The sequence below is a fragment of the Phaeoacremonium minimum genome (assembly GCF_000392275.1).
Source record: "Phaeoacremonium minimum UCRPA7 unplaced genomic scaffold PA7_03_scaffold_39, whole genome shotgun sequence".
NCBI classification, from domain to species: Eukaryota; Fungi; Ascomycota; class Sordariomycetes; order Togniniales; family Togniniaceae; genus Phaeoacremonium; species Phaeoacremonium minimum.
The window spans coordinates 1,139,188-1,162,362 of record NW_006920946.1 but is presented as its reverse complement, the minus strand read 5'-3'; the positions used below and the strand labels follow the sequence as shown (position 1 = coordinate 1,162,362).

General features: G+C 49.5%; 5 protein-coding genes across 5 annotated transcripts; 1 reads left to right on the top strand and 4 right to left on the bottom strand.

Annotated features, from left to right (window-relative positions):
* Positions 1 to 1,624: 1,624 nt before the first annotated feature.
* On the bottom strand, positions 1,625 to 2,203 carry UCRPA7_692 (putative glutathione-dependent formaldehyde-activating enzyme protein; the record flags this gene model as incomplete). Its single annotated transcript, XM_007913286.1, has 1 exon — positions 1,625 to 2,203. The coding sequence occupies one exon, from the start codon at positions 2,201 to 2,203 to the stop codon at positions 1,625 to 1,627; it is 579 nt and encodes a 192-aa protein (XP_007911477.1).
* Positions 2,204 to 5,731: 3,528 nt separating this feature from the next.
* Positions 5,732 to 7,207, bottom strand: UCRPA7_691 (hypothetical protein; the record flags this gene model as incomplete). Its single annotated transcript, XM_007913285.1, has 1 exon — positions 5,732 to 7,207. One exon carries the CDS (start codon positions 7,205 to 7,207, stop codon positions 5,732 to 5,734), a length of 1,476 nt encoding a protein of 491 aa, XP_007911476.1.
* A 1,368-nt stretch (positions 7,208 to 8,575) lies between these two features.
* On the bottom strand, positions 8,576 to 11,766 carry UCRPA7_690 (putative aaa family atpase protein; the record flags this gene model as incomplete). Its single annotated transcript, XM_007913284.1, has 4 exons — positions 8,576 to 9,234; positions 9,297 to 9,375; positions 9,528 to 10,313; positions 10,372 to 11,766. The coding sequence occupies 4 exons, from the start codon at positions 11,764 to 11,766 to the stop codon at positions 8,576 to 8,578; spliced, it is 2,919 nt and encodes a 972-aa protein (XP_007911475.1).
* Positions 11,767 to 17,199: 5,433 nt separating this feature from the next.
* UCRPA7_689 (putative 4-coumarate:coenzyme a ligase protein) lies at positions 17,200 to 18,200 on the bottom strand (the record flags this gene model as incomplete). Its single annotated transcript, XM_007913283.1, has 2 exons — positions 17,200 to 17,624; positions 18,116 to 18,200. 2 exons carry the CDS (start codon positions 18,198 to 18,200, stop codon positions 17,200 to 17,202), a joined length of 510 nt encoding a protein of 169 aa, XP_007911474.1.
* Positions 18,201 to 21,219: 3,019 nt separating this feature from the next.
* Positions 21,220 to 22,250, top strand: UCRPA7_688 (putative tpr repeat containing protein; the record flags this gene model as incomplete). Its single annotated transcript, XM_007913282.1, has 3 exons — positions 21,220 to 21,249; positions 21,317 to 22,140; positions 22,220 to 22,250. The coding sequence occupies 3 exons, from the start codon at positions 21,220 to 21,222 to the stop codon at positions 22,248 to 22,250; spliced, it is 885 nt and encodes a 294-aa protein (XP_007911473.1).
* Between the last annotated feature and the right edge of the window lie 925 nt (positions 22,251 to 23,175).

Here is a 23,175-nt window from a genome sequence, read left to right as displayed (position 1 = left end):
GCCCTTACTTGACCAAGAAAGTCATCCGCAATTGAGTTTCTCCACGCCTTAGTAACCGGCTTGCTCTCTTGACTCAATCTAATTATTTATGGTAGGAGTAGGCTATGTACTCGGCTGCTCAGCTCACGAAGAACTTACTACAGTATTTGGTGCCTGGTATAGCGATCCATCAACGGTACCTACTTTTCTGTACGGCATTCGAGCTATAGCGAATCATAAACATTGCTGGGCAATGTAGATGTGAGGGAAGGAGTGGCAGGGTATATATACTGAAATAAAACTGCCCAAAATAATCAGCCAGTCTGTAAAACAACATGGAACAAAATATGGGCCGGCGCAGTGTGCAAGGGTAAGCCTTAACTTGCTCATTAAGCTGCAGTTCTGGGAACTGGTAGCTTGGTGGGTGCCCTGCGCAAGAGACACATACCATGAAGCAGCGCCCTTAAGTAACAGTTATTCTGTAGACGAAACCCTCAAGTAACAGACCTCTAGAGGTTTCTCTACAAGAGTAATATGTGCCGGAGGACGGAGCAGCTGATTACGATCACTCCTAGATCATTACTATTTTTCCCCCTGAATTTGACTCTTCTTTTTACTTCTTTTCCTCTTTCATTACTATATTTGAATAATATCCGGTTTTTTCTTTTTTCTTTTTTAGGATTACCTCTAACAACTCATCAAGTTGCAATTCTGGGAGGAGGAAGCTTGGTAGATCATGCCTAGGCTAAAGAATATACTATGAAGCAGCGCTTTTACGTTACCTTCTATTAAGGGTACAGACTTTGATGGGTTGAGTCAGAAGTAGCCGTTCTATAAACTGTGAAAGTTAGACACTCGACAGTTGCCGTCTCGTTGCTTGTTCGATACGTCCGTCGTCTTATGCCTCCCTCTGGCTTCGGTATCATCGCGTATGGTTGTCATCGAATATTGGAAAACGGAATCAAACAAATGAGGTCCCAAGGTGGCAATCATTGCAAGTGCATCATTGGGACAAGAGGCATCACTGTTGGGAAATATCGTTATTATTGCAGTGAGATCATCTTAACCCTGTGGATTATCTGGCATTCCATTTGCGCCTCTGTCTGAGTCGTCCTGCTCATGTTTTAACGATGCCAAATCAAAAGTTTACTGCGTCCCTGCTAATCTTAGCCGTGGCGATGAACACCTCTCGACACCCTCATTGCGCCCCGCGGGTGCCTTCGAGATGTAGGGAGACTTGTGGGTTGACTAACAAAACCTATCTATGTCAGTTTGATTGGTCAAACTGAAAATCAAGTCATACATTCAATCCGGCTCAATTGGTATGAACCTTGATGGCTGGTCGTTCACTAATCATGACAGCTACCCTTCTTCTTAAAACCACTTCTTGCTCTTTCCGAATCATTCGATCATTTCATTCGTACTGTTACCACGATGTCCAATCTTGCTGTAACCACTGGTCCTTTTCGGCGGGTCAAATCACTGAGTTCTATTGTCTCTGAAAGAAGCTTCCATTTTGGTGAATACATTTTGCTTACTCGGATCATTCAAGGTACTTTTGAACTACTTTACAACAATTGCATGGCTTTTCAACCCAAGCTCTCTTCCGACCTTTCAAGCAATCCTTCCAGCACGAGAATTTGACTCATTTGGGCAAGCGTCCGGCCTTCTTTGCCGTCCAAGTAGCCATGGCATCCATCAGACCTGGGGACAAGGTGTCATAAGTCTCCAGTCCTAGTTCCTTAAACCGGGCGCGCACCTCGTCGATGCCCGAGGGATCGAAGCCCTGCTCGATGATGGACGAGACGAAGGCGGCGAACTGCGGCTCCTGCCAGCCCTTCGTGTCCGACAGCTCGACGTGCACAAAGTCCAGTCCCGAAAAGGGGTGCTCATCAGGCGACTTCTCGATACGCCCGTAGAGGTGCACACCACAGTCTCGGCAGGCATTACGCTGGATTGCCGCCTGAGGGTCGATGACGCGGAGCTTGTCGCCGTTGGCGGTGACGGTTACCTTGTCTTTTGGGATGACGGCCACGATGGAGAACAGCGCGCCGCTGGGTTTCCAGCACTTGGAGCATCCGCAGGCGTGGTTGTGCAGGACGTTGCTGTCCAAATTAACTTCGACAGGGTCCTCCTTGCAGTGGCAGCGAAGCTTCCCGCCGGCGAAATTTGGATCGCCGGGCGTGATACCGTTGTCAATGGATGGATGAAGAGATGGCGACATGGCTGAGTCGTTTCTGCTGTTTTTGTTCGACAATGATGAGGATGAAGAATCTGTAATACACAGATTGACAGTGAACAGTGACAAAAGATCAGTAAGATAGTCTTACTAGCAATAGGATTCGCTTCCCCCCTTTTTTAAAGAGATGACTGGACAGCTTCCAACTACCGACATTCGCTCGAAAATAATCCGCCGTCAAGTCCCAGCCTCCAACTTCTCCGCATCCGTGGCTCCCGTGTGAGGGACACACGCATGTCCAACATCAAGGACATGCATGGCGGATGCTGGGCATGTCGCTCGGAGCCAGACCTAAATCCCGAGATTAAGCCTAATGCTAGGCGATGTCGTGATGCGCTTGCGGGTCGGGAACAAGATTATCCTGACATTCTGCTCCGGAGCAGGGATCTGGCACACACCGAAAAGTGTCGCCATTCTCCGAGTTTCCGAGACGCGTTTCTTCATATATAGGACATGCTGGTATATGTTGGACCGGGCGTATCAACACATTTGTGTCTTGCGATAGGACAAGAGTCCTATTTCGATCTGAGAAAGCGCGAACGAGAACGATGTTGGAGTTTTCGGTACCTTCGTAAACATCATCAGGTGACTTGAGATCGTCGAAACCGGGAATTTTAACTTGTGTTCGCCAAAGAGAAGATAAGCAATCTTTCAGCTAGCTCCATACCTGCGTAGGAGGATGACAATTTGTTACATCCTATTGCGAGCAGCGACTATTTGAAATGGGGGGAATTTGGAATAAGGGCGAAGATATTCCTCGAACAAACAAAAAAGGAGAGGGAGAGAGCAAGAGAAGAAGAAAGAAGTTAGCAGCCGCTTGTTTCAAGTAGGCTCCAGTGCTTACCCGCCTACTCGTTCTCAGAACCGTGATTGATGAGATCATCAGAGTCATTCGCGTCGCGTATCTCTAGATGTTGATTTCCAAGGCTCTAAGGCTGTAACTGATTATTCTCGAGCTCAGAGCGATAATGTATAATAATCACACAACATATACGGTTCTCACTAAAGCACCAAAAAAGGAATCTCGAGCATGACCGGTGTAAGTTGGATCAAACATGGCTCAGTTCAACTCTCGGGTGCTTGAAGCAAAAAGGAAAAAAAAAAACTTCAGATGTAATCAGCCGCCTACCATCTACAAGAGATGATGCTCTACCATGGTACGTTTCTACTGGCCTACCTTAGGTAGGCACAGCTACTAGCTGCGATGCGCCCACCAAGCTACCAGTTCCCAGAACGGTAGCTTAATGAGATTTCAGGGCTGACCCTCGACATGTACCCAAACTAGACCATATTTCCCCATGTTTTGCGAGCGACTGAATATTTAGGCAACTTTAATCTCGGTATATGAACCTTTCTCAGCACACGTTTAATCAAACATAGCATATTTCGACTCTCAGATGCTTTAAGCAGAAGTAAAGTAAGAAGAAAAGAGAAAAATATTCAGATGTAGTCAGCCGCTTGACCATCCACGATGAGACGATCTCTGCCATGGTAGGTTTCTGTCTGCCGACACTGTGTGTCAATACGAGACCTGATGCGTCCAGCAAGCTACCAGTTCAATTACTGGCAGCTTAATGAGACCTGAGGGTTGACCCGCGCATGTACCCGGTACAAGACCATATTTCTCCATGCTTTACGAACGACTGAATATTCGGGCAGCTTTAATCTCGGTATATAATCTTGTTCAACTGCTTCGATACAAGGCTACAGGAATTGTGCTGGGATAACCTTTGCCCTGCGCATATGGTCGAATACTGCTCCCCATGCCTGAATTGTGCTTCTTTGCTCTGCGAAGCCTGTCTTTTCATACATCTTCGTCATATCAAACTGGCGATCAAAGTCAAACTGAGTAAGAAGGAAGTACTCGAAGCCCGGATACGTTAGTGGACTGTCCGCGTGTCCACTCTCTAGCCCGTACTTCGTCTCCATAGACTTCCACACATCGATGTGCTCCCGGATATAAGTTCGCACTTCGACAGGATTATCTTGCGGTAGCTTGACTCCTTTCAATCCGAAATAAGAGCACAGAGTGGGCCACTTTTCCTTCCAACAGGACGGTTCCTTTGCGTCTGCCACGTTGAAAGCTTCTCCCTGGCTGTCTTTCCACGGTGAAGTCAGACTCAAGTAAATAGACTCCCGTGCAATCATTGCAGCGCTAGAGTCGTGGCTGAGAGCATTCCAGCTCGCTTCAGTTCCAGGGAAAGGACATTCGGCTCCCTCACCGTCAATTTCTCGTCGTAAACTTAGATAGATGCCAAGTACTGTGCCCAGAGAGTAAAAGTTCTGATTAGGGACGAATCCCACAATAATGTCCGGTCTGGTATCAATCCACCCCCATTTCTTATCAGCTGAGTAAGCCTTAAGCCAGTCTAGTTGAGGGTGATAAAATAACCCTTCGTTCCACGGGGCTGGTAAACGTGGAAGAGTTTCTGATAGCGGGGTCTTCATTAAGTCGGGTCGGTTTTGCAAGAGATGACACCCATATGCCTTCGACCCTGTTTGCACAAGTATGAACTCAAGAGAGGAGGACAGGCGGTCAATCGCTGTCACGGCTCGTTGAAGCATTTCCGTATTCTCTTTGTACTCGGCTGACAAGTCCGTCTGTGCTTTGTATGCTAACATGTGTGATTGAGTAATTGAGTTAAAACGTCAAGATACCAAATATGTGCTTACCAACATAGAAAACATGGGTAATACTACCAGGAGACGGGACTTTGGATTTGATGCTGTTCTCTAGGTCCTCCTGGCTTCCCGCAAGAAGGTCGATTCCCGACACAATACTCAATCTTTCGTCTCGCGACCATTGAGATTTTTCATAGCTGAGCGCCCTGTTAGTCAACGCAGTGACCCTTCCCCAGACGCCCTTTCGTGGATAATCATTGAGAAATTCGTTCACAAATGCCCATCCCGACACACCACTCGCTCCAAAAGTTAGAGCATGCTTCTCCCCTGACATGATTTTTAATTACATAAGAGGGTCGCAAAGATACACCAGTGGTCGTACTTGATTAATTGAAAGGAAAAGCATTACACTTCTCAATCCTCAGAGGCTCTGAATATTCACATGGAGCTTTATAGCAGAGACACGTGTGACGTTATAAACAAGGGGAATCGTGAGCCGCACGATGTGAGTGCTGTTGGGATCAAATGTGGGGTTATGTGGAGGTTGGCGGCAGATGTTATCCGAGATCAAAGACGGTCACAGGAACACCAGTTATGAGAGACTGTCTTGCGGTTGTGAATTATTTTACAGAACAATATGGTACATGGGCAACTTCTCAATCAGGCCCTGTCAGTACGAAATCGTCTCCCAGGGCTTCTGTCCGTGGTCCTCGACGAGAAGACTACACAGAGTGCCCTGCAAGTCGCATACTGCATAACAAAGGTTTCCATCCAGAGTAACCCTTCCGCATCCTTTCCACCTGAACAATGCATATCCATAACCATCGTAACAACTAGCAAGTTTCGTGACCAGGAATACGTAATTCGTCAAGCTGCCATTCATTCCCAACCTCAATCCTCTCCTGTAAGATCGATGATGACCTTCACATTCGAATCGAGTTTGTTCAGCTGATCCTCGGGGTTGTTATCATTCTTCTCAAGAGATTTGTCAGAATCTGTCTCGTGGTTGGCGGTCTCAGGAGCTTTGGGAACAACCTGGTGGTTGACGTTCTCAAAAGCTTTGGCAGCAACCTGATGGCTGACTTTCTCAAGAGCTTTGGAAGTAGTCTGGTGATTATCCTTCTCGGGAGATTTGACAGCATCGAGCTGAATACTGGGCTCGAGCGCAGGGGCGGTCGCGGACTTGGTGCTTCCATTCGCCTCATTATCAGTTTCATCATCACTGTCTCGATAAATAAGCCGAGTCTTGAGAGTGTTCTTGCCATAGCCGAAGTATAATTCGAGGTTTCTCTTCTCGTAAAGAGAGTAGATGTCATCACGGCCATCGTTGTGATCCTCCAATCTAAGACCACGGCCTTGCTTCGGCAGCTTTGGAGCGGGAACCCGTATGCTGATCCTTTCGTACCATGCCTTGGCTGCGAGCCAGCATTCATAGGTGCCGCGAGATCTGCGCGCCAAATTCTCCGATACGGAGTCAAAAGCTACGTTTTGACCGTAGCATCGAAGCACGCTTCTCGGGCTGTTGACTTGCCAATTCAGCTTTCTCCAGTGAAAATGATCAGCCTTCTTCAGTCGCTTGTGAGTCGCGATGATGTAGGGGTTTGTCAGGGTGAACACAGTCTGCTGACTACGATCGAGAGGCTCTAGATCATCGAGAGCGTCAAGAGCAGCTGCGAAGACTTGTTTGACACGATGGGCAATCCGATCTTGATTGGTCTCCGGGTCCGTGGGATTGCGCATAGCATCTATAGCGAGAATGGTGTACTGGTTGTCAAGGGTGTACCTGGTGTCTTGCATGCCATTGCGGTCAAGGAGGTACTGCTCTTCAAGATTGAAAACCTCCAAGATAGGTTTCTGGTGGCCTGCCTTCTGCACAAATCCTGGCAGATTCGTAAAGTTGTGGAGCCAAATCTTTGTTCCGAGCGAAAGGTTGTCTACCAGCCGGTAGTTGATCTCGATTGGAGTCCACTGGTACTCGTCCTTGCTATCCGTAATGTCGGGTACACTCTTGCCAAACTCGTGCGCAAGTCGGTGCACAGCCTTGGGGATAGTCTCGCCATACACAAGCTTGAGAGCAGTCTCAACTTTGTTACGTCTTCTTACATCAGGAGGCAAGATTCGTACTGCGCCCGGAGGGGTAGCTCGTCGCGCAGGCTTGGTCGTGATCTGGGATGCAGTGTCATGCGTGGTTCTGGTACCCGTGATATTGGTTGTCTTGCTCGCGATTCTGGAAGCGCGCTTCTGTGCCAAGTTGGGAAGATTGGGACTTCTCTCGCGCGGCTTCTGATGCGCCTTGGGGTGCGCCTTTTGGCTCACATCTTTGGCCGCGTTCTTAGCGGGGAGATTGACTGCCTTGATGGATCCCATCTTGTAAGATCGAAGGAGTCACTCAAGGGTGATGCGCTGGTGTTGTTGATAGGAGTGGAGGGCAGAACTCTGAAAGCCTCGAAGAAGATATCTGAGCGTGCGGTGATAGAGGCGATGTGCCTGCGAGGCTGGTGCCCTGGCGATTGTTGACGGGAGCGGAGGGGAGGAAATCCGAGAGCCTCGAAGCAGGTATCTGAGCTCACAGTGATAGAGATGAGTGATGATATACCTGCAAGGCTGATGATTCCCTGGCTTCTCCTACAGATGGAGAGCACAATGATCGTGGGAATACGTGACGGAATAGTGTTTGTGGAAGGAGCACGAGGAGCGTAAAAGAATCTCGTGTTGGGAGGGTTTTCCAGGCGTGGGTAGAAGAAGGTTGTGAGAAAGAGATACGAGAAGGGTACGGAGGACCTTGTAATGGGAAGGAAGTCCACACGTGATGGGAGGATGTGACGGGTTGAGAGAAGACAGAAGAAGAGTCGATGTAAACAAGAGTTAGGGGCACTAAGGCAGCTGCCCTTTTGACTCTCATCTGATACTCAGAACAAGTTCGTAGCGGAGCAGTACGAGGGATGTTTGTTTTACCTCAAGCTTTTTCTATTTAATCAGATATGACCTAGATCACTCTATTCCATTTACCATAAGATACACAATAAACGAACCAGAGATTATTAAACTGACGAAAAGCAGCGCCAGCTCTCGCTCTAAAACATAGCCAGGCGATAGCAATGAGTGTTTTGTTTTCACAGGTCTCGAAAAGAAATTGCCATACCGCTGTATTTAAGCCATCGAAGTTCTCGCTATCAACAGGAGCTAGGGGAAAGAAAGGGGAAAAAAGGAGAGAAAAAAAGAAGTCTTTAGATGTAATCAGTCGCTCCGACCACCGGCATATATTGCTTTAAAAACTTAGAGCAATTGTGAGTAAGGAAGCCCAAGTGCCCAGTAGTTCATCTTCTGCTCCAGCTCGAAGATTAAATGGAAGAAAGACAGGTACCGTTGATGAATCTCTAAACCGTATATCGGACATTATGTTCCAGCTGCCTCAAGGTTTGACTGGATGCCTTCAACATCTCAACCTTTGGACTCGCCCTTCTCATTATTGCTGCTTCGAAGACATGATAAACGAGTAGCTAAGTTCACGATTCTTCATTTACGTGTTTCACCTGTCCATTATAGACATTCAGAAGCTCACGACCTCGAGACCCAGGGCAGACCAACAGCGACCAGGGGACGGGGGTGGGAGAGATTCGCATTACTGTCCTCTGTTACAACAAGTAATCACAATACAATGGCTAACACGCTATCCTATCATCTTCTCAGCCCAGCCGTCGTCTCGCCCAGACAGGAACCGCATAACATATGAAATTAGAAATACCCCCTCATGGCATCCTCATAGCCCGTGCCACCCTTCAAGTCTCGATCAAACCGCATCTGCACCTCCAAGACCTGGCGGATGTGGCTCATAGCCAACGGCTCTCCCTTGTTAACAGCAAGTGCCTGAGCTGCCCGCACAGTGTTCTTGATTTGGCGACCGTTGAGCTCGTGCCTAGCGAGCTGATCGTAATCATCCTCAGTGAAGGGCATGAGATCGATCTTCTCCAAGACACGAACGCGCTCGATGAAAATCTTGAATATGGTCTTCTTCGCCTTGCGGTCAAGGTTATCGTATCGGAGAGCAATATGAATTCGAGACTGGAAAGCATCGTCGAAGGTCTCGACGCGATTCGTCGTCAGGAACAGAATGCCCTGAAAGTACTCTAGCTGGCGGAGGAAGATGCTGACAAGAGCGTTCCGGTGGATGTCATGCATGTTTCGCTTCTCCAAGAAGACGTCCGCCTCATCGAGAAGGAGGATGGCGCCCCAGGCATGGCAGATGTCAAGAATCTTCTGCAGCTCTTGCTCGAGGAAGCGTGAGTCGGTGCCCAGCTCACCAGCCGAGACCATGTAGAGCGGGCACTTGAGCAGCTCGCTGATACCCTCGGCAGTCAGAGTTTTCCCAGTACCCGGAGGACCATGGAGGACAGCTACACATTTGTTAGGCTTACAAAGATTGACGGTAGTGACTAAAGAGAGGAGTTATGCTTACCAACGAGACCTCTTCCTTTACCCTGGATCACATCATCGATACTCTCTGCAGCATGGTACTTGTGAGACTCGACCAGAGCCTATGAAAAATGTCAGCCTAGCCTTGGAAAGTCTCTTCATTGACTTTGGGTAGAAATCAGGCAGCCACCACACCACTTGAGTGCGCTTGGTCGGACAGGTAGGAAAGACAGGAAGCTTGATGACAACTGGGGGGGATAGCGCCTAAACTCACCTTCACAATGTCTTTTGTCTTGCGCTCGAGAACCAGAGAGTCGTATGCAGTCTCATTCCACTGGATTTCCTTGACCCCTGATACAGTGAATTCGAGCCACATCTTCTCTGCGAATGCGAAGCCCAGCACGACAGGTGATGCGATAAGATACTCCTCGTCACTAAACTCTGGTGGTTTCTTCTCGCTCTGCTCTTCACTGGGTGTATCTTCAGCGGCATCGGCGGACTCCCCGTCCTTGCTTTGAACTTCGTCGAGTTTCTCCTTGAGCTCATCTGCCTCTTCCTTAGTCATGCGAACCAACTGAACTCTGCCCTTGTCATCTGTGTAGAGTTTTGTGACATATTTAGTCTTCTCTTCGTCGCCCAGGCCAGCTTCATTGCCACCAGTGTCGGAATCGAGACCACAACAACATGCCGACTCGCCGTCCGAGTCATCATCCTCTGACAAGACATCGTGGTCTTTGGGCCGCACAAGGGAAATAGGGTAGTTGGGGTTGATGCGTCGATGAACATTAGGATCCACCATAATTCTGCCATTGATGTTGACCTTGATAACCGACTTCTTCTTCTTGTAGTATGCCATGCCTTGGTGACTCTTGTAGTGAACCCCACTGAGCGCTACAAATTTCTTGCCTCGTTCAATAAGATCGTTTCGGAGCTGGGCGGAGTTTTTGTGGTACATCAACGGGTAGCAATTTAGACTGGTGATCTTGCGTGCGCCACGGAAGTCGCCCATCTCCTCTGACATGCTGCCATAACCGAATTGCTTGCCGTCAAACTCGAAGTACTATATCCATACATTTAGCGAACCATCAGCTCAGACATTCTGTGGGATGATATCTTACCTTGCCCTCAATATAGTAGAAGTCCCCCTTTATAATTGTGTGATGTTTCTCGGCCATTTCAACTTTGAAAACACGAGGCTCATCGTGCGAGCCGTAAGTGGTAGTGTAGGCAAGCGTATTGGGCTTCCAAAGAGCCCAGAGCAAGTCAAAAGTGATAAGACCGTTCTGAAGCATAGGATACAAGCTGCTCTTGACTTGATCGTAGTCCTTGTCAATGTACTTGACGAGAACCTTGAGGTGTTGCCGCTTGCCATCAATGCACTTCTGTTGTTTCTTTCGCTCGTGCTTGTCATTGCCCAATGGCTTTGTCTTCTTCAGATCTTTTAGATAGTTGCGGAACTCTTCAAGGTATAAGAAGAGCATGTTGGGATCCAACTTGGGGGTATCTTCCACGAGACTAACCCCCTTGATATTACCCATCACATCCTGGAGACATTCACGCAACAGCTTGCTCTTGATATCGATGTATGTCGCCTTGTATTTGCCCTCCCAGTCAAAATTCCGGCGAACGTGGAAAAGGTAGTCTTCGTAAAGGTTCTCGGCCGTGGCCTCGGCAGTGTCTTGAAGTTTGTAGTTGTGGATGCTGTTGTCCCAAACTTGGTCCACACGTTTGTAGTCAAGCCGTGGCGCCTTTCGTTTTTGCTTCCCATTGTGCAGCTGCTTGCCGTCTCTTATGATGGGGAGGTTAGGGTCAATTCCGAGTCCAAGCCGACGGGCCTGTGGATGTCCGGCTCGTCGTGGTCGACCCCCGATCGGGGGTAGCCTATTGTAGATTGCGGGAGGGTCGTAAATTGTCGGGGGCATGCTGTTAGGTAGACCTGCATTGCTCTGGTACTGGTATGGATGACCCAGTTGCATGAGTTGCATTTGACGCACGAGATCTTGCTGGTTGCGCTGTTGATCGCTGTCAACAATATCATCGACCTCGTCCGAATCAGAAGTGTCCGAGGGCGACTCTGAATCCGATGTCGGGGTCACTTGCACCTTGACTGGCTTCTTGACTTTCTTGGGTTTGGCCTTCTTCTTGGACTTTTGAATGTCCAGTCGTTTCTTCGACGATTTCTTCTTCTTGTCTTCTGGTTCGGAATCGGAATCGCTGGAGCTGCTGTCGGAGGAGGAGGCTACATCCTCAGCCTCGGGCCCACTTGAATCAGATGAAGAGCTGTCGGTCAGAACCTCCTTCTTAGACTTCTTGGACTTCTTTGTCTTGGCATGTTTCTTGCTGCACTTGTTCTTTGGCGACTTCTTGGTGGTCTCGACTCGATCTCTACTCTTAGCATCCTCGGCGGGGTTTGTTGCTGATGCTGACTCTGGTGCCTGGACCTCCTCGCTCTTGATAGGGGCAGCTGGGGGGTTTCTCACGATCGCGACGTCTTTCTCCGAGTGGGGATCCATGATGGTAGATAGCTGTTCTTGCTGTGAGGTGACTGATCGGATGGTAGGACAAATTTGATGAGAGCGTAAGGATGAGCAGAGCACGCCTTAGGAAGCTCGTCGAGATGCGACTTACAAAGTGCACAAGTAGCACCGTCTTTGTGATGAGATGCTGTGAGATTGGCGATATCCCGAAGATTCGGCCCCGATTAGCGATCAAAGATCACCAGATGATTAGTGGTGACCGTAACGGCAGCGGGACCGGGGAGGTGGGGAAAGCGGGAGGCGGGCGGGACGTTATATTCCAATCTTCGGTAATCGACCGGAAGTGGAGAAAGTGCCAGGTAGAGTTGGCGATGTTGGAGATGGGAGCTCAGGGTCTCAGCGGAAAGATAGAGTATTAGGAGCAACCTCAAGAGGTAGGCCGCAGCAAGGATGTGCGACGGGAGTTTCCTTCGAGGAAGGAGCGATGGTGAGCGTGATAGATGAGATGAATGGAAGGCGCGAGCTTCTAGTGAATAAGAGAGGAAGGCACCAAATGCTCTTTATTAGGTAACTTTTCAGCTGCTCCTGTGAATGGAAGGAGACAAGGCGATGGGATCAGAAGGGTGGAATGCAGGTTTTGCAACACCGCTGTTTTCTCAAGGAAGTCTACAAAATATCGTCAGTCAGCTATGTTTTCTTCTTCTCTTCTCTGTCTTTGTGTGTCTTTCTTCATATGCGCATGCATGTGTGTGTTGCGCGCATAACGCTACTGAGGGGCGAAATGCGCCAAATATCAACCAACATCATTTACGGAGGCGACGAGTTGAACAGACAGAAAGGCGCTGTGGAGATGCAGCAAGCCCGGCGACAGCAGTTTGTGTTTCGTTGAGCTGCACGTCTTGCATGTGTAGCGCTTGCGTTCCTGTCGATGCCAACGCTGATGCAATGCTGATGCTCATACTGCTGCAACGTCTGCAGGACTGGAGCTTCATCCATCCATGGCATGCCATTCCTTGTCCACAGTCGCCCTGTCCGCAATCTCGCCTTTCGTCCCCGGCCAACTCAGGAAACAGGGACACTACCGACCGCCGAAGAAGTGCACGCACACGCCTCAATAGCCAATCGATTGGGCAAGGCGAGACCAGCCGAGCCGTGCTTCCTTAGCCGGCCCACTGTGGGCGAGCCCGGGATCCTGAGCCAGATAGGGCTATGCGAGACAGCTGGTGATTTTTGCAACCATCCGTCATGCTGTGCCTACCCGCGCCAGCAAACGTAAGACGCCCTCACGATGCAGCAGCACAAAGACAACTACAGACAGAATGGCGGTCTGCAGGCATACATACCCACCATAGTGTACAACAAATAGCTCATAAGAGGAGGGGGACGTGCAGTATATGACATCTGTAGGGACTCAATGCTTGCTTACCTGGGTGGTGCGAGAGCTAGAACGCAAGGGATCTTGAGCCTGCTAGATACAAATGGAAAGGAAGTTGGCGAAGGAAACGAGATTCGAGGAGCAGGAAGAAGAAGTAGGAGAGCCAGGAAGATGGAGGCAATTCAGGATGACAGATGGCACAGTTTTATCGACTGTCTATGGCTGGATATCTGTCCGGCTGGCGTGTCCTTCCTGCGAATCTGACTTACCCTGCATGATGGACGACGAATCGCACCCACACACGCCCAAGCGAATTCTTAATGGTGGCAATCTGCGGCGACGTTGGCCAGCCTCATTGATAGATTGACTCTTCAGGGCTGGCAGCTGCCTGGCCGCCCATCAAGGAGGGGGCCGCGGCTATGCAGGCAAAGAAAGTATCGAAAGGTTCTCCATGCCTAACACTCACAACCACTCACGAGGCCATCGAAGGAGCAGACTAGACCCGCATGAGCGACCTGACTGGGCTACCCGTGCCTGCTGAAGTCTCTGTTACAAAGGTTCATCAACCGATCTCTGCACCTGCACGCAGTAACAGAAAACGCAATACTGGTTGACAGGCTTACATGACACCTCAATTCAGATTGTTGAGACTTGACAGCCAGAGATATTTGGATTTATGAACCTTCATTGATGGTCATTCTTGGTCCGCCACCACACTGGAGACGGAGCCCATGTGTGTCGATTTGGATGGCGAAGCCTTCTCAACCAGAGCATCCACTATTAAGCGCGAGGCAGCCAGCCACCCCAGGCAGAGCAGGCATCTCGGCCCTTGTCTTCAGCCATGGTCGAGGCCGAGCTAACCCGCCCAGAATGTGCCCTTTGACGCAGGCGGCAAATAAGGCAACCCAGAAGAGCCGCATTGCCTTGAATAATGATGTCCCGCATCATCCAACGTGATCCCCGAATTTGTTTCACCGGGCTCTTGAGGCTGAGTCGCAGCCTGCTGCTAACGAAGAGCCAAACCATGTGTCAAACTCCAAGCCACCGTTAGACAGCCAAAAACTGCTCGCACATTTTGAAGCGATGTGGTGTCGCTCCAAAGCCTACCGCCTCTGATGGCCAGTACAAGAAACGTCTAGTGTGCATCCACAATTCACAGGGCCTTCCTGCAGGCTGCATCACAATCGGGCCCTGATGATGTTCACCGTTAACGACTCGGGAGACTCCACTCTTCCCGACTACCTGACTTCCGCGATGGCCCTTGTACTACACCGTGTATAGAGTTCTTGAATAGATAGGCAAGACCCATTTGCTGTCATAGGCACTCACATCGACTTCAAATTCAAGTTGACTAAGAACAGTATAGGTCCTTTTGACATAATCTCCCTTTCCGAATGTTGCCGTTTGTCTTCTACCAATTTCAACTGCTCCCTATGCCGAAGCCTTGACCGCCTCAGGCCCAGCGACCTTACAAAGGGTAGTATTTAGCGATACAATACAGTTTAGCTTTCAACGGGACCATCCTTCGACGAACCCGCTGTGCCTCCCGCAGGCTCATCACATCGGCTACTGCGATCCCATGCGCTCATCTCACATTCTGCATTTCTGTTTGCTTTTTGCATCTCTGCAGTTGTTGCTGTTCTGGGATCTACCCAGGATGGAGGTTAGCGCATTGTGCTGCAGCTCGGACGCACAATGCATGCTAACTCACCTAGGTGGGTTTTCGACAGCGCATCCGGGCTCTTTTGGACCATTCGACGAGCGAGTTCCGGGCCCGCCTCAGAACCAGTTGCCCGGATTCGTGATATTTTGATCCACCGTCGCCAGAAAGCCGCCGTTCTTCGAGCCCGGACCCTACGATAACATGCTAGCGTGCCAGTTCACACCTCAAGATCCACCTCCGGAATCGTGCAATTACAGGGAGACACGAACCCCATCGATGTAGGACTGAAGTCATCGGATAATGCCTGACCTTGACTCATAAAAGAAACACCCATCGGTGAGCAGAGTTTCGTGCATTGGGCTACCATGATGCGGTCATCAAGCAACCTCTGAAATTCCAAACTCTGCTGCATGCTGGCGAGTGCTGTAATTTTTCCTCGCACGTTGTTACTTTTGCAGCTTTACAGGATGCATCTGCCAGAGGTCTGCGGAGCTACCGATGCAAGCGCCAAAAAAGCAATTAATTGTCGAATGCGGCCGTTGCTTGCTCGTCCATTTATTTGTTCATGCGATATCGGGCAAGGCCAAAACGCACTGTACATCGTGCTCAACTGCTTTCCCAGAGAGACCGTGCCAAGCATGCGCAATATTGAATCTTGAGGGAGCTAGCTAAGACCTGCAGTATTCGCTTTAGGAAAGAGTAGGCGATGGACACAGGCGTAGTCTCTCTATAGCACAAGCTCGTGCATGGTGTAAGTGGACTATGTTTGAGATAGATCATTCCAGCTTTACCAGTTGTCTCCTTGTAACTTCATTTGCTATACTGTATTAGTGGACTGTTCGACATAGCATGTGTGTGTCAAAAAGCCACTCACTCAGCTTTAGCAATGAAATACAGTCAATATCTTACCCGGAGGTCTGATTGATATATTAGTTTCAATATGCAGAGCTCAACTTTCTTCTAATCATTTCTCTTTCACTAAGTTCATTAGGTTGAGAACATATAGAGGCTATTAGACTTCAAAATAACTTGCTCAACGTGTTTTACGACAATAATAGGTTAGATTGTACCCTCGGCAGCACGTGTTTCTCCCTCCCTTCGCTATTCCAGAGATATGCTCAGGACTTATGAGCCGCGTCGATAGAACACATGTTCATTCAATATCAACAAACCCATCAGAGATGGTAATGACCAAAGTAAACACAGCAAGGCATGGCTCTCAGTGGCTTTCAAACACAGTAAGTAGTACAACACAGTCAAATGTCTTCTCATATGAATCTTCAAACCATCATCTGAAGAAACTCTCGACGAGGCTAAATGGACTGCCATGATTAGAAACTTCAGAGGCAATCTCAAATCCCTGTCCTCTGGAGTGCCGTATGCTGGAGAATATATAAATCTGCAGACAGCTATAAGCCCCCTTTGCTAATCACCAATATGGGCTGATACGAAACATATCCACTGTGAAGTTTAGGTTTGTCACCACCATGCTCATGCCAGAAGAACACATTGACAATTGGCACATACGATATGGTCTATATTGAAAATTTGCATGTATATCAACTCCTATACAAACCAAGATGGGATCAATGCCGGGTATATGATCAAAGTGTCAAGACTCTCTTCTTGTTATATAAGCTGTGTAACAAAAAGGTGTATCGGGACAAATCATCCAACATTTCGCACCTATAATCTCGCAAGACTTTTGCAGAATTGTGCCTATAGCTATTGAGTTGTCTATGGAAGAAAGAAATATTTCGATCGGGGGAACGTGAATAGTAAATAGATTCTCAGTCTTCCATATCCGGGTTTCCTGAAATATGTTGAAAAGGGGCTTACCGATGGATACCCAATGAAAGGTTCGTTGGTCATGCGATGGCCCCGGCTAAGACGATTATTACAAGCAGTAGAGGGGGGTGGCAAAATCAAAACAGACCATTGTGGCTTTTCTTTATTGGGTTGTCACGCCTAATCTCTGCACGAGAAGTAGAAGAGAGAACACGGTGCTTGCCCCGGAGAAGGGATTGTTGTCGACATCGAGGGCTTTCTGGTCCCATGGTGGGCAAGAGATCATGTCAGGAAGTTCATGATAATGACAGGATCATCTCCACGATGGGATGTACGCGATGTCGAGCCAGGAAACATGTCAGGTTTTCAGAGAGACAGACACAGAAAGAGAAAAAGACGTTCAAGATACTGATTCCATTGAGGCGAGCCGCTGCTAAAAGCCTCGAGCGAGAGCTTTAGGAGGCAGACAAGAGTATGCCTCCTCATTGTGCTATCCTACACAAAAGCAAAACGACATGCAGTATATTTCCTAAGGCAAACCCCAGACAAGGACTTATTGAAATATAAGCCTGCCTCTGCCCAAACGCCCAACCCTCCTTCGTCAATCTCAAGTGTCCACTCCAGCCTCAATCATGGAAGACATCTAGTTGTTCACGAGCGGCTTGCTGACCCTGTCCATGCCCTTCTCGATGCGGCGGTGGGCGTTCTTGGTGACCTTCTCGAGGGGCAGGCGCTGGTCGATGCGCTTGACCGTCTTCTCGACGGGCGGGGTGACGCGCTGGATGGCGCGCTCGGTGTGGGGGGTGAAGTAGGAGATGTTGCGCTCCCAGCGGGGCGCCCACTTTGTGGTCTGGGCGGCGAGGCGCTCCTCGGCGCCGGGCAGCAGCATGTAGAAGGGGGCGAAGGCGCCGACGCCGGCGATGCCGAAGGAGAGCAGCTCGGTGCGGCGGGCGGCGGGGATGCGGACGGGCATGGTGGTGATGAAGGCCGAGATGGTTGTTAAGTTGAGTTGTTGGTGGTAGTTAAGGTTGAAGAACAGCTTGAGTCGTCTATATGTGTGATAGACGTCTATAGAGCGATAGTTAGTAAGTTGTCAGAATGATGAACGATATGGCAATGTGATTTGGATGATGGACATGATACATAACACGACTCGGTGACGTGGCTACCGATGTTGTTGATTAAGAGAATGGCTGATGAGAATGATGTAAATAAGCCTTACTAACCTGAGAACTCTATTGAGTGATGTCGAAGTGAACAGAGAAAGATGATATTCGAAGAACGATCCCTTGCACTTGGATCTCAATCAGATCAAGTCGAAGCAAGCAAGCAATCAATCAATCGAATCGGTGTCTTTACCGGGGAAAGGGTCGACAAAGAGGAGGGCAGTGGTGCAACGATGGGAAGGAATAGCAGGCTGGGGATGGAGGGACGGGAGAGTCGGGCAGTGGTGGTGGTCTTTATTGCATCCGAGTCAATTCAATTCAGGGGGGGGGGTATGTGCCCATGCCCATGCCCATGCCCATGCCCATGCCTCTCCCCCGTCTCACTTCGCTCACATAACAAGCCCCAAACTCTCTCCTCTTCCTCTCCCTCGCCTTCGCACGGCATGGCGGCTACCCAAAAGCATAGAGCATGGAGCATGGGAGGGAGGCTTGGGAAGGGGAAGCGCTAAACTTGAGCGAGTCGAGACCGCTGTGACCACTGTGACCACACACACACACCATTTGCTCACCCAAATCCTCCCCCAGAAAGCGGGGTAACACGTCGCAGCATGTCAGCGGCCCACCAATCAGCAGGGGAGCATGGCTCAGGATCGCCAGATGCATACGGGGAGCAGATTGTCGTCACCATACAGTGTGTGCCCTGGAAGGGTCCATCCATCAGGCCGTTTCCCCTCTATCAATCACATGCTTTTGTTAAGCTGGTTGTTGTTGTTGTTGTTGTTATTCTCAACATCATCATTCATGAGATTCTCCTCTTCCAGAGCCATGGAGAGCACAAACTCAAATGGCGTAAGCACACCGAGAGATTAGGCGGATTGGCTGCTGGAGGAGGAGGACACACCGAGTGGGTCGGAGGGTCTCTTTCCCCGCTTCCCCAGACTCCACTCAGAAGTCCGGTCTCTCTTCCCGCGCTCCACTCTGCTGCCACTTTGCTGCCACTAACACAAACTCGCCCTCAAGGTGGGCCTCCTCAACATTCCACACCACGTGCAACAGCAACACTTGCCTCATCAATTCACGACAACGACTAATAGATCTAATGAGGAAACTGCTTGATGGCGATGATATGATGATCGGGTGTTGCATTTGCTGTCATCATACCAGCTGTGTCGCTGAGAAGGAAAGCGTGGCCGGTCGTGCAACTTGGCAGATGCGTCACGTCACGTACGGATAGTATCCCATTACTCAATGAAATGTCTCGGAGCTGCCACTGCCCAACTCAGACATGGCGCCTACAATAACAACAACAGCCCTAACCAAGACATAGTTCCCTCTAATTGGCTGCTTCCACATTCAGCCTTGATTTGATACCTCAGAACTTCCAAACATCAGGACATACTCTCGGTTCCCGAGTGTATTTGCGACATCACAACTGTAAAGTCCATCGTTGAGTCATGCTTTTAAGCTAAACATAAATTGATCAGTTACGTTTGCTACTTCGACAGATGCAAAGATTCAGCATTATAGAGCAGTAGACCTGCTTGACTGTCTAGTTGGTAATTAGCACACACATTATGAGGTTCGAGCATATCTTGCATTCCAAACTTATGTTGCAAGTTCGAGAATAGACCACAGCTTTTGACTCTCGGTGGAAAATAATCATCGTTCGTTTTCTATAGGTGTTTGTGGTGGTGGAAATATTCAAGCAAGATAGCAGAGCCAGTCTGCTGATCGGCGCTTATGGGATGGCCGGCGCCCTACACAGACATGGAATGTATATTCAAGACCAATTGAAGTAGAGAAGGTTCATTTGCTGACTTGCACCGCACACAGGTGCTGAAATGTAATGAAATCAATCTGAGGAGATCCAGTAGAACAAAGGTCCCTGCACAGACATCGTGATCGTATCCAACTCACTGTTGACCAGGGCTGCAACTAGAGTCATTTTTGATATCGTGTAGGCGTCACTTCATCGAGGAATTACCACGTATAGTGACGTTTTCAGTGGTGCTTTTAAACCAGGATCAGGAAGTATTGGCGGCTAGCAATTCTGTACCTCTCCAACGCATGGATCTTCGAAGGATGGACTTGAGTTGACTCCATACGATACATGTTTCTCATCGGTCAGAATTGTACAGGCGACTTGCTTTCCAAGTACCATATTCTTTCAGGCTTGGTTTCCTGTCCACTCTCACTCCACGCACAATCTGGCACCCATTTTTGACGCCCAAGACACTCCTTATCTCGATTGGTAAATGACTTACTTTCTCGCAATGAGCTCGAGAGAGATTGATAAGGACCCCAAAATAACTAGTTCGTCTGCTTACCTGAGGGTGTCTCCACCGAGGTACTGCGGAGAGCATGAGCCTTCAAGACGAGAGATCAATAGTGTGCGTGCCCTATTGCACGACTTAGACTACCTCTTCTGTTGCTTTATGCGGCAAGGACGAGGGGGTCAGAAACAAGTTGACCTACGAAAACTTTGATTAGGTTTCTCGTTTTGGGGTGATGAGAGATTGTACAGCGCTAAGCTTTCTCATCTAAATCCTCCACTTGCAAGGTTCTCGGTCTATTCTTTAATGTTTTAAGTAAGCAGCTTGTTCATCACCAGCATCACCATCAACCTCAACCAGGCTTGTGAGCCTGAAACAAGCGGTAGATCAACACATGAACACGAGCATTCATCGACCATCGCGCGGTAGCTCCAAAACTGACAAATGCTCATCTCGCTTGCAGCTTGGCTTTGGATGGTTTGGAAGCTGTCAGAATTTAAGTTTTCGATGATAATAAGCTTACTTCGGCCCTAGCCGCATCAGCTTCTTATCGTGAGCTAACTCGCTTATACGGCATGAACGTATATATTAATTTATGGTTTTACGCAGTCTACATCTGATATCTAGTCACTGTTAACAACTATCTCAGTTATTGAAGGTCGGGAACACGGCAGTGTCTTGGGGGCCGCTTTTCCAATTGGTGATAATGTTGCTGTGAGCATGCAGTATCACGAGCCTGATACGAAAGTTCAACTGTAATTGGATCTCGAGGTATAGTTGCAACAATGCCAGCTGTTTCCAAGCAGCCAAAGACAGTGAGCAAAACGCGAGTCCACCGCGTGTTACATGCTATTTCCGGCAACCCTTCCGAAGGCTGTCGGTAGGCTGTCGGCGCGGCACCGATCAGCCCTGTGTAGTACCGGTATCCACCACGGAGACGGATGCTTGGTTGCAGCCTAAGTGATCCTGTTCCAACTCTCTTCTTTCAGCTGAGTCCCTAGCAATCTTATGGCCCCTGGAATCACTTCTCTCGATTGGTCCTCGCCCCAATCTGAGCGCTAACGGTTGTGGAACTTTCACGTACGCGAAGACCCAAAGCCCTGTGGTAAGGCCGTACTTGCAGCTAGCGTGCGGCACAGACACGCATCGTGAGATCCTTTGCGGCGGGCATGAACAATTAGCGGCCTGTCTACAAGAGCCTTACCAAGCTACTTAAGAATCGCGATGGCCTCCGCCATCGATTATGGGTCTCTGGTAAGTTGATTCCCGAGCGGACTTGTGGAGAGAGCGCCTATTGGCCTTGTGTGATATTTCCCTTCAGCCCTTGCCAGACGGCTTCAAACAATCTGCCATCGTCGACAAGATGCGTTTCATCAGCAATGGCAATCCGGAGGGGTCCATCGGCGACGGCGTCCCTGGACGTACCATGCAGGTCATCGGCGCCGGACTCCCGCGCTGCGCAACGTCGTCGCTTCAAGCCGCGTTCGAATCCGAATACCTCGACATGGGCCCATGTATGCACATGGCCCGCGTAGCACCATACGCTGACCGGCTGCAACATGTGCTCGAGTGCATGCGCGAGCGGAACAGGGAGAAGCGGCACAAGATGCTGCACCAGCTCTTCGACGGCTACTCTGCCACCTGCGACTTTCCTGGCATCATGTTCATCGACGACCTGATGGACATGTATCCAGATGCGGCAATCGTGCTCAACCAGCGCTCGAGCGGGCCAGTCTGGCAGAAGAGCTTTCGCGACAGCCTCTCCTTCTTCACCACGAGGACCTACCTATCGATATGCTTCCTATGGAAGACGGACAGGCTGCACTGGCGCTGCCACCAAGAGGCGCCTGACCTGTGGGAAGAGAAGATGGGCGAGCGGTCGCTGCTGTCGCCGACGGTCTACGATTCATATAACAACTGGGTTCGCGAGGAAGCTCGCAAGCGCGGCCGCCCTGTGCTGGAGTTTCAGGCCAGCGATGGATATCCGGCCTTGTGCAAATTCCTAGGAAAGCCACTACCTCCCGCGGACGTCAAGTTTCCACACCTGAACGACGCGGCAAATATGAGGCTCGTCAAGCGTATATTGGTCATTCGGGGATTGGTGTCATGGGTTGCCCTCGGCGCTTCGGCATGGGCGGCTTGGAAGTACGGACCGGGACTGGCGCAGAGCGCTTTGTCGGCTGGAAAGTCTTGGTTATCAAAGTGACTTTGACGTCTCTAACAGGATAAAAGAATTGAATGAGACGAAGGATTAGTCTCAGAAACGGCAGCAATTCAAAACAACAGCGTTTCGTGGCGTAACGAAAGAGATCCTATCGAGTATGAGAAAGCAATATGTGTACATATAGGGGGCCAGCGAAATCTTTCCTACTGCAGTTCAGCTTGAAAAGACCACAAATATTCCGCCTTGCGAGACCCAGTTCCTGTATAGCTCAGTGGAAAGTTCAGTCATCTGTTAACTCTCAACGTGTATGATCAGATGATCGAGTCAGATACTGCCACTTGGTCAGGCCTGAATGCTCGGCTGTTACATCACACCTGGTACCTTGACTTGGGGCATGGAAAAGATCATAGGAGCATTGGACAAAACGTTGGAACTTCGTTTTTTGAAACAGTCAACCTCAGACTGGTGTGCAGACTCTCAAGATACCCGCAGGCTGTTGGCGATGACCGCCGATGTGAAGCCGGGGATTCCAGCAAGTTTTGCCGTCACGGTCTAACACCAACCCCGATGCGCCGCCTTAGCTAAGACCGCACTTTGTTGAAAATGTCACCGAGCAGTTTGATTTATCATCTGTCCCATTGTACCGGAGCTGCCGGAGACTTGACACCATGCTGCACCACGCGTCTCCACAGGAAGAGAGTGGTTCTGCTGCCATTGTGACATAGCCGGTATTGATGTACATGCTTGCATTGTGTCGTCTATAACGGTATGCCCTCAGACGCTCCAGGGCGTTACGACAAGTAAGGAATAAAGCAAAGGAACGAGAAATGTTGTATCAAGAAGGTCGATCAAGTCTGGCGCTTACAAACATAATCTGCGGCTCGACCTGCATAAAGTTACCCGCAAAGCCATTAAGCGCCAGGGGTTGGCTGCTGCCACCCCATTACCTACAGTGGCTGCACTGGATTTATGTGAGAGTGTTCGTCTGCGTAAATCCACCGCTCTAGGCTCGGCGC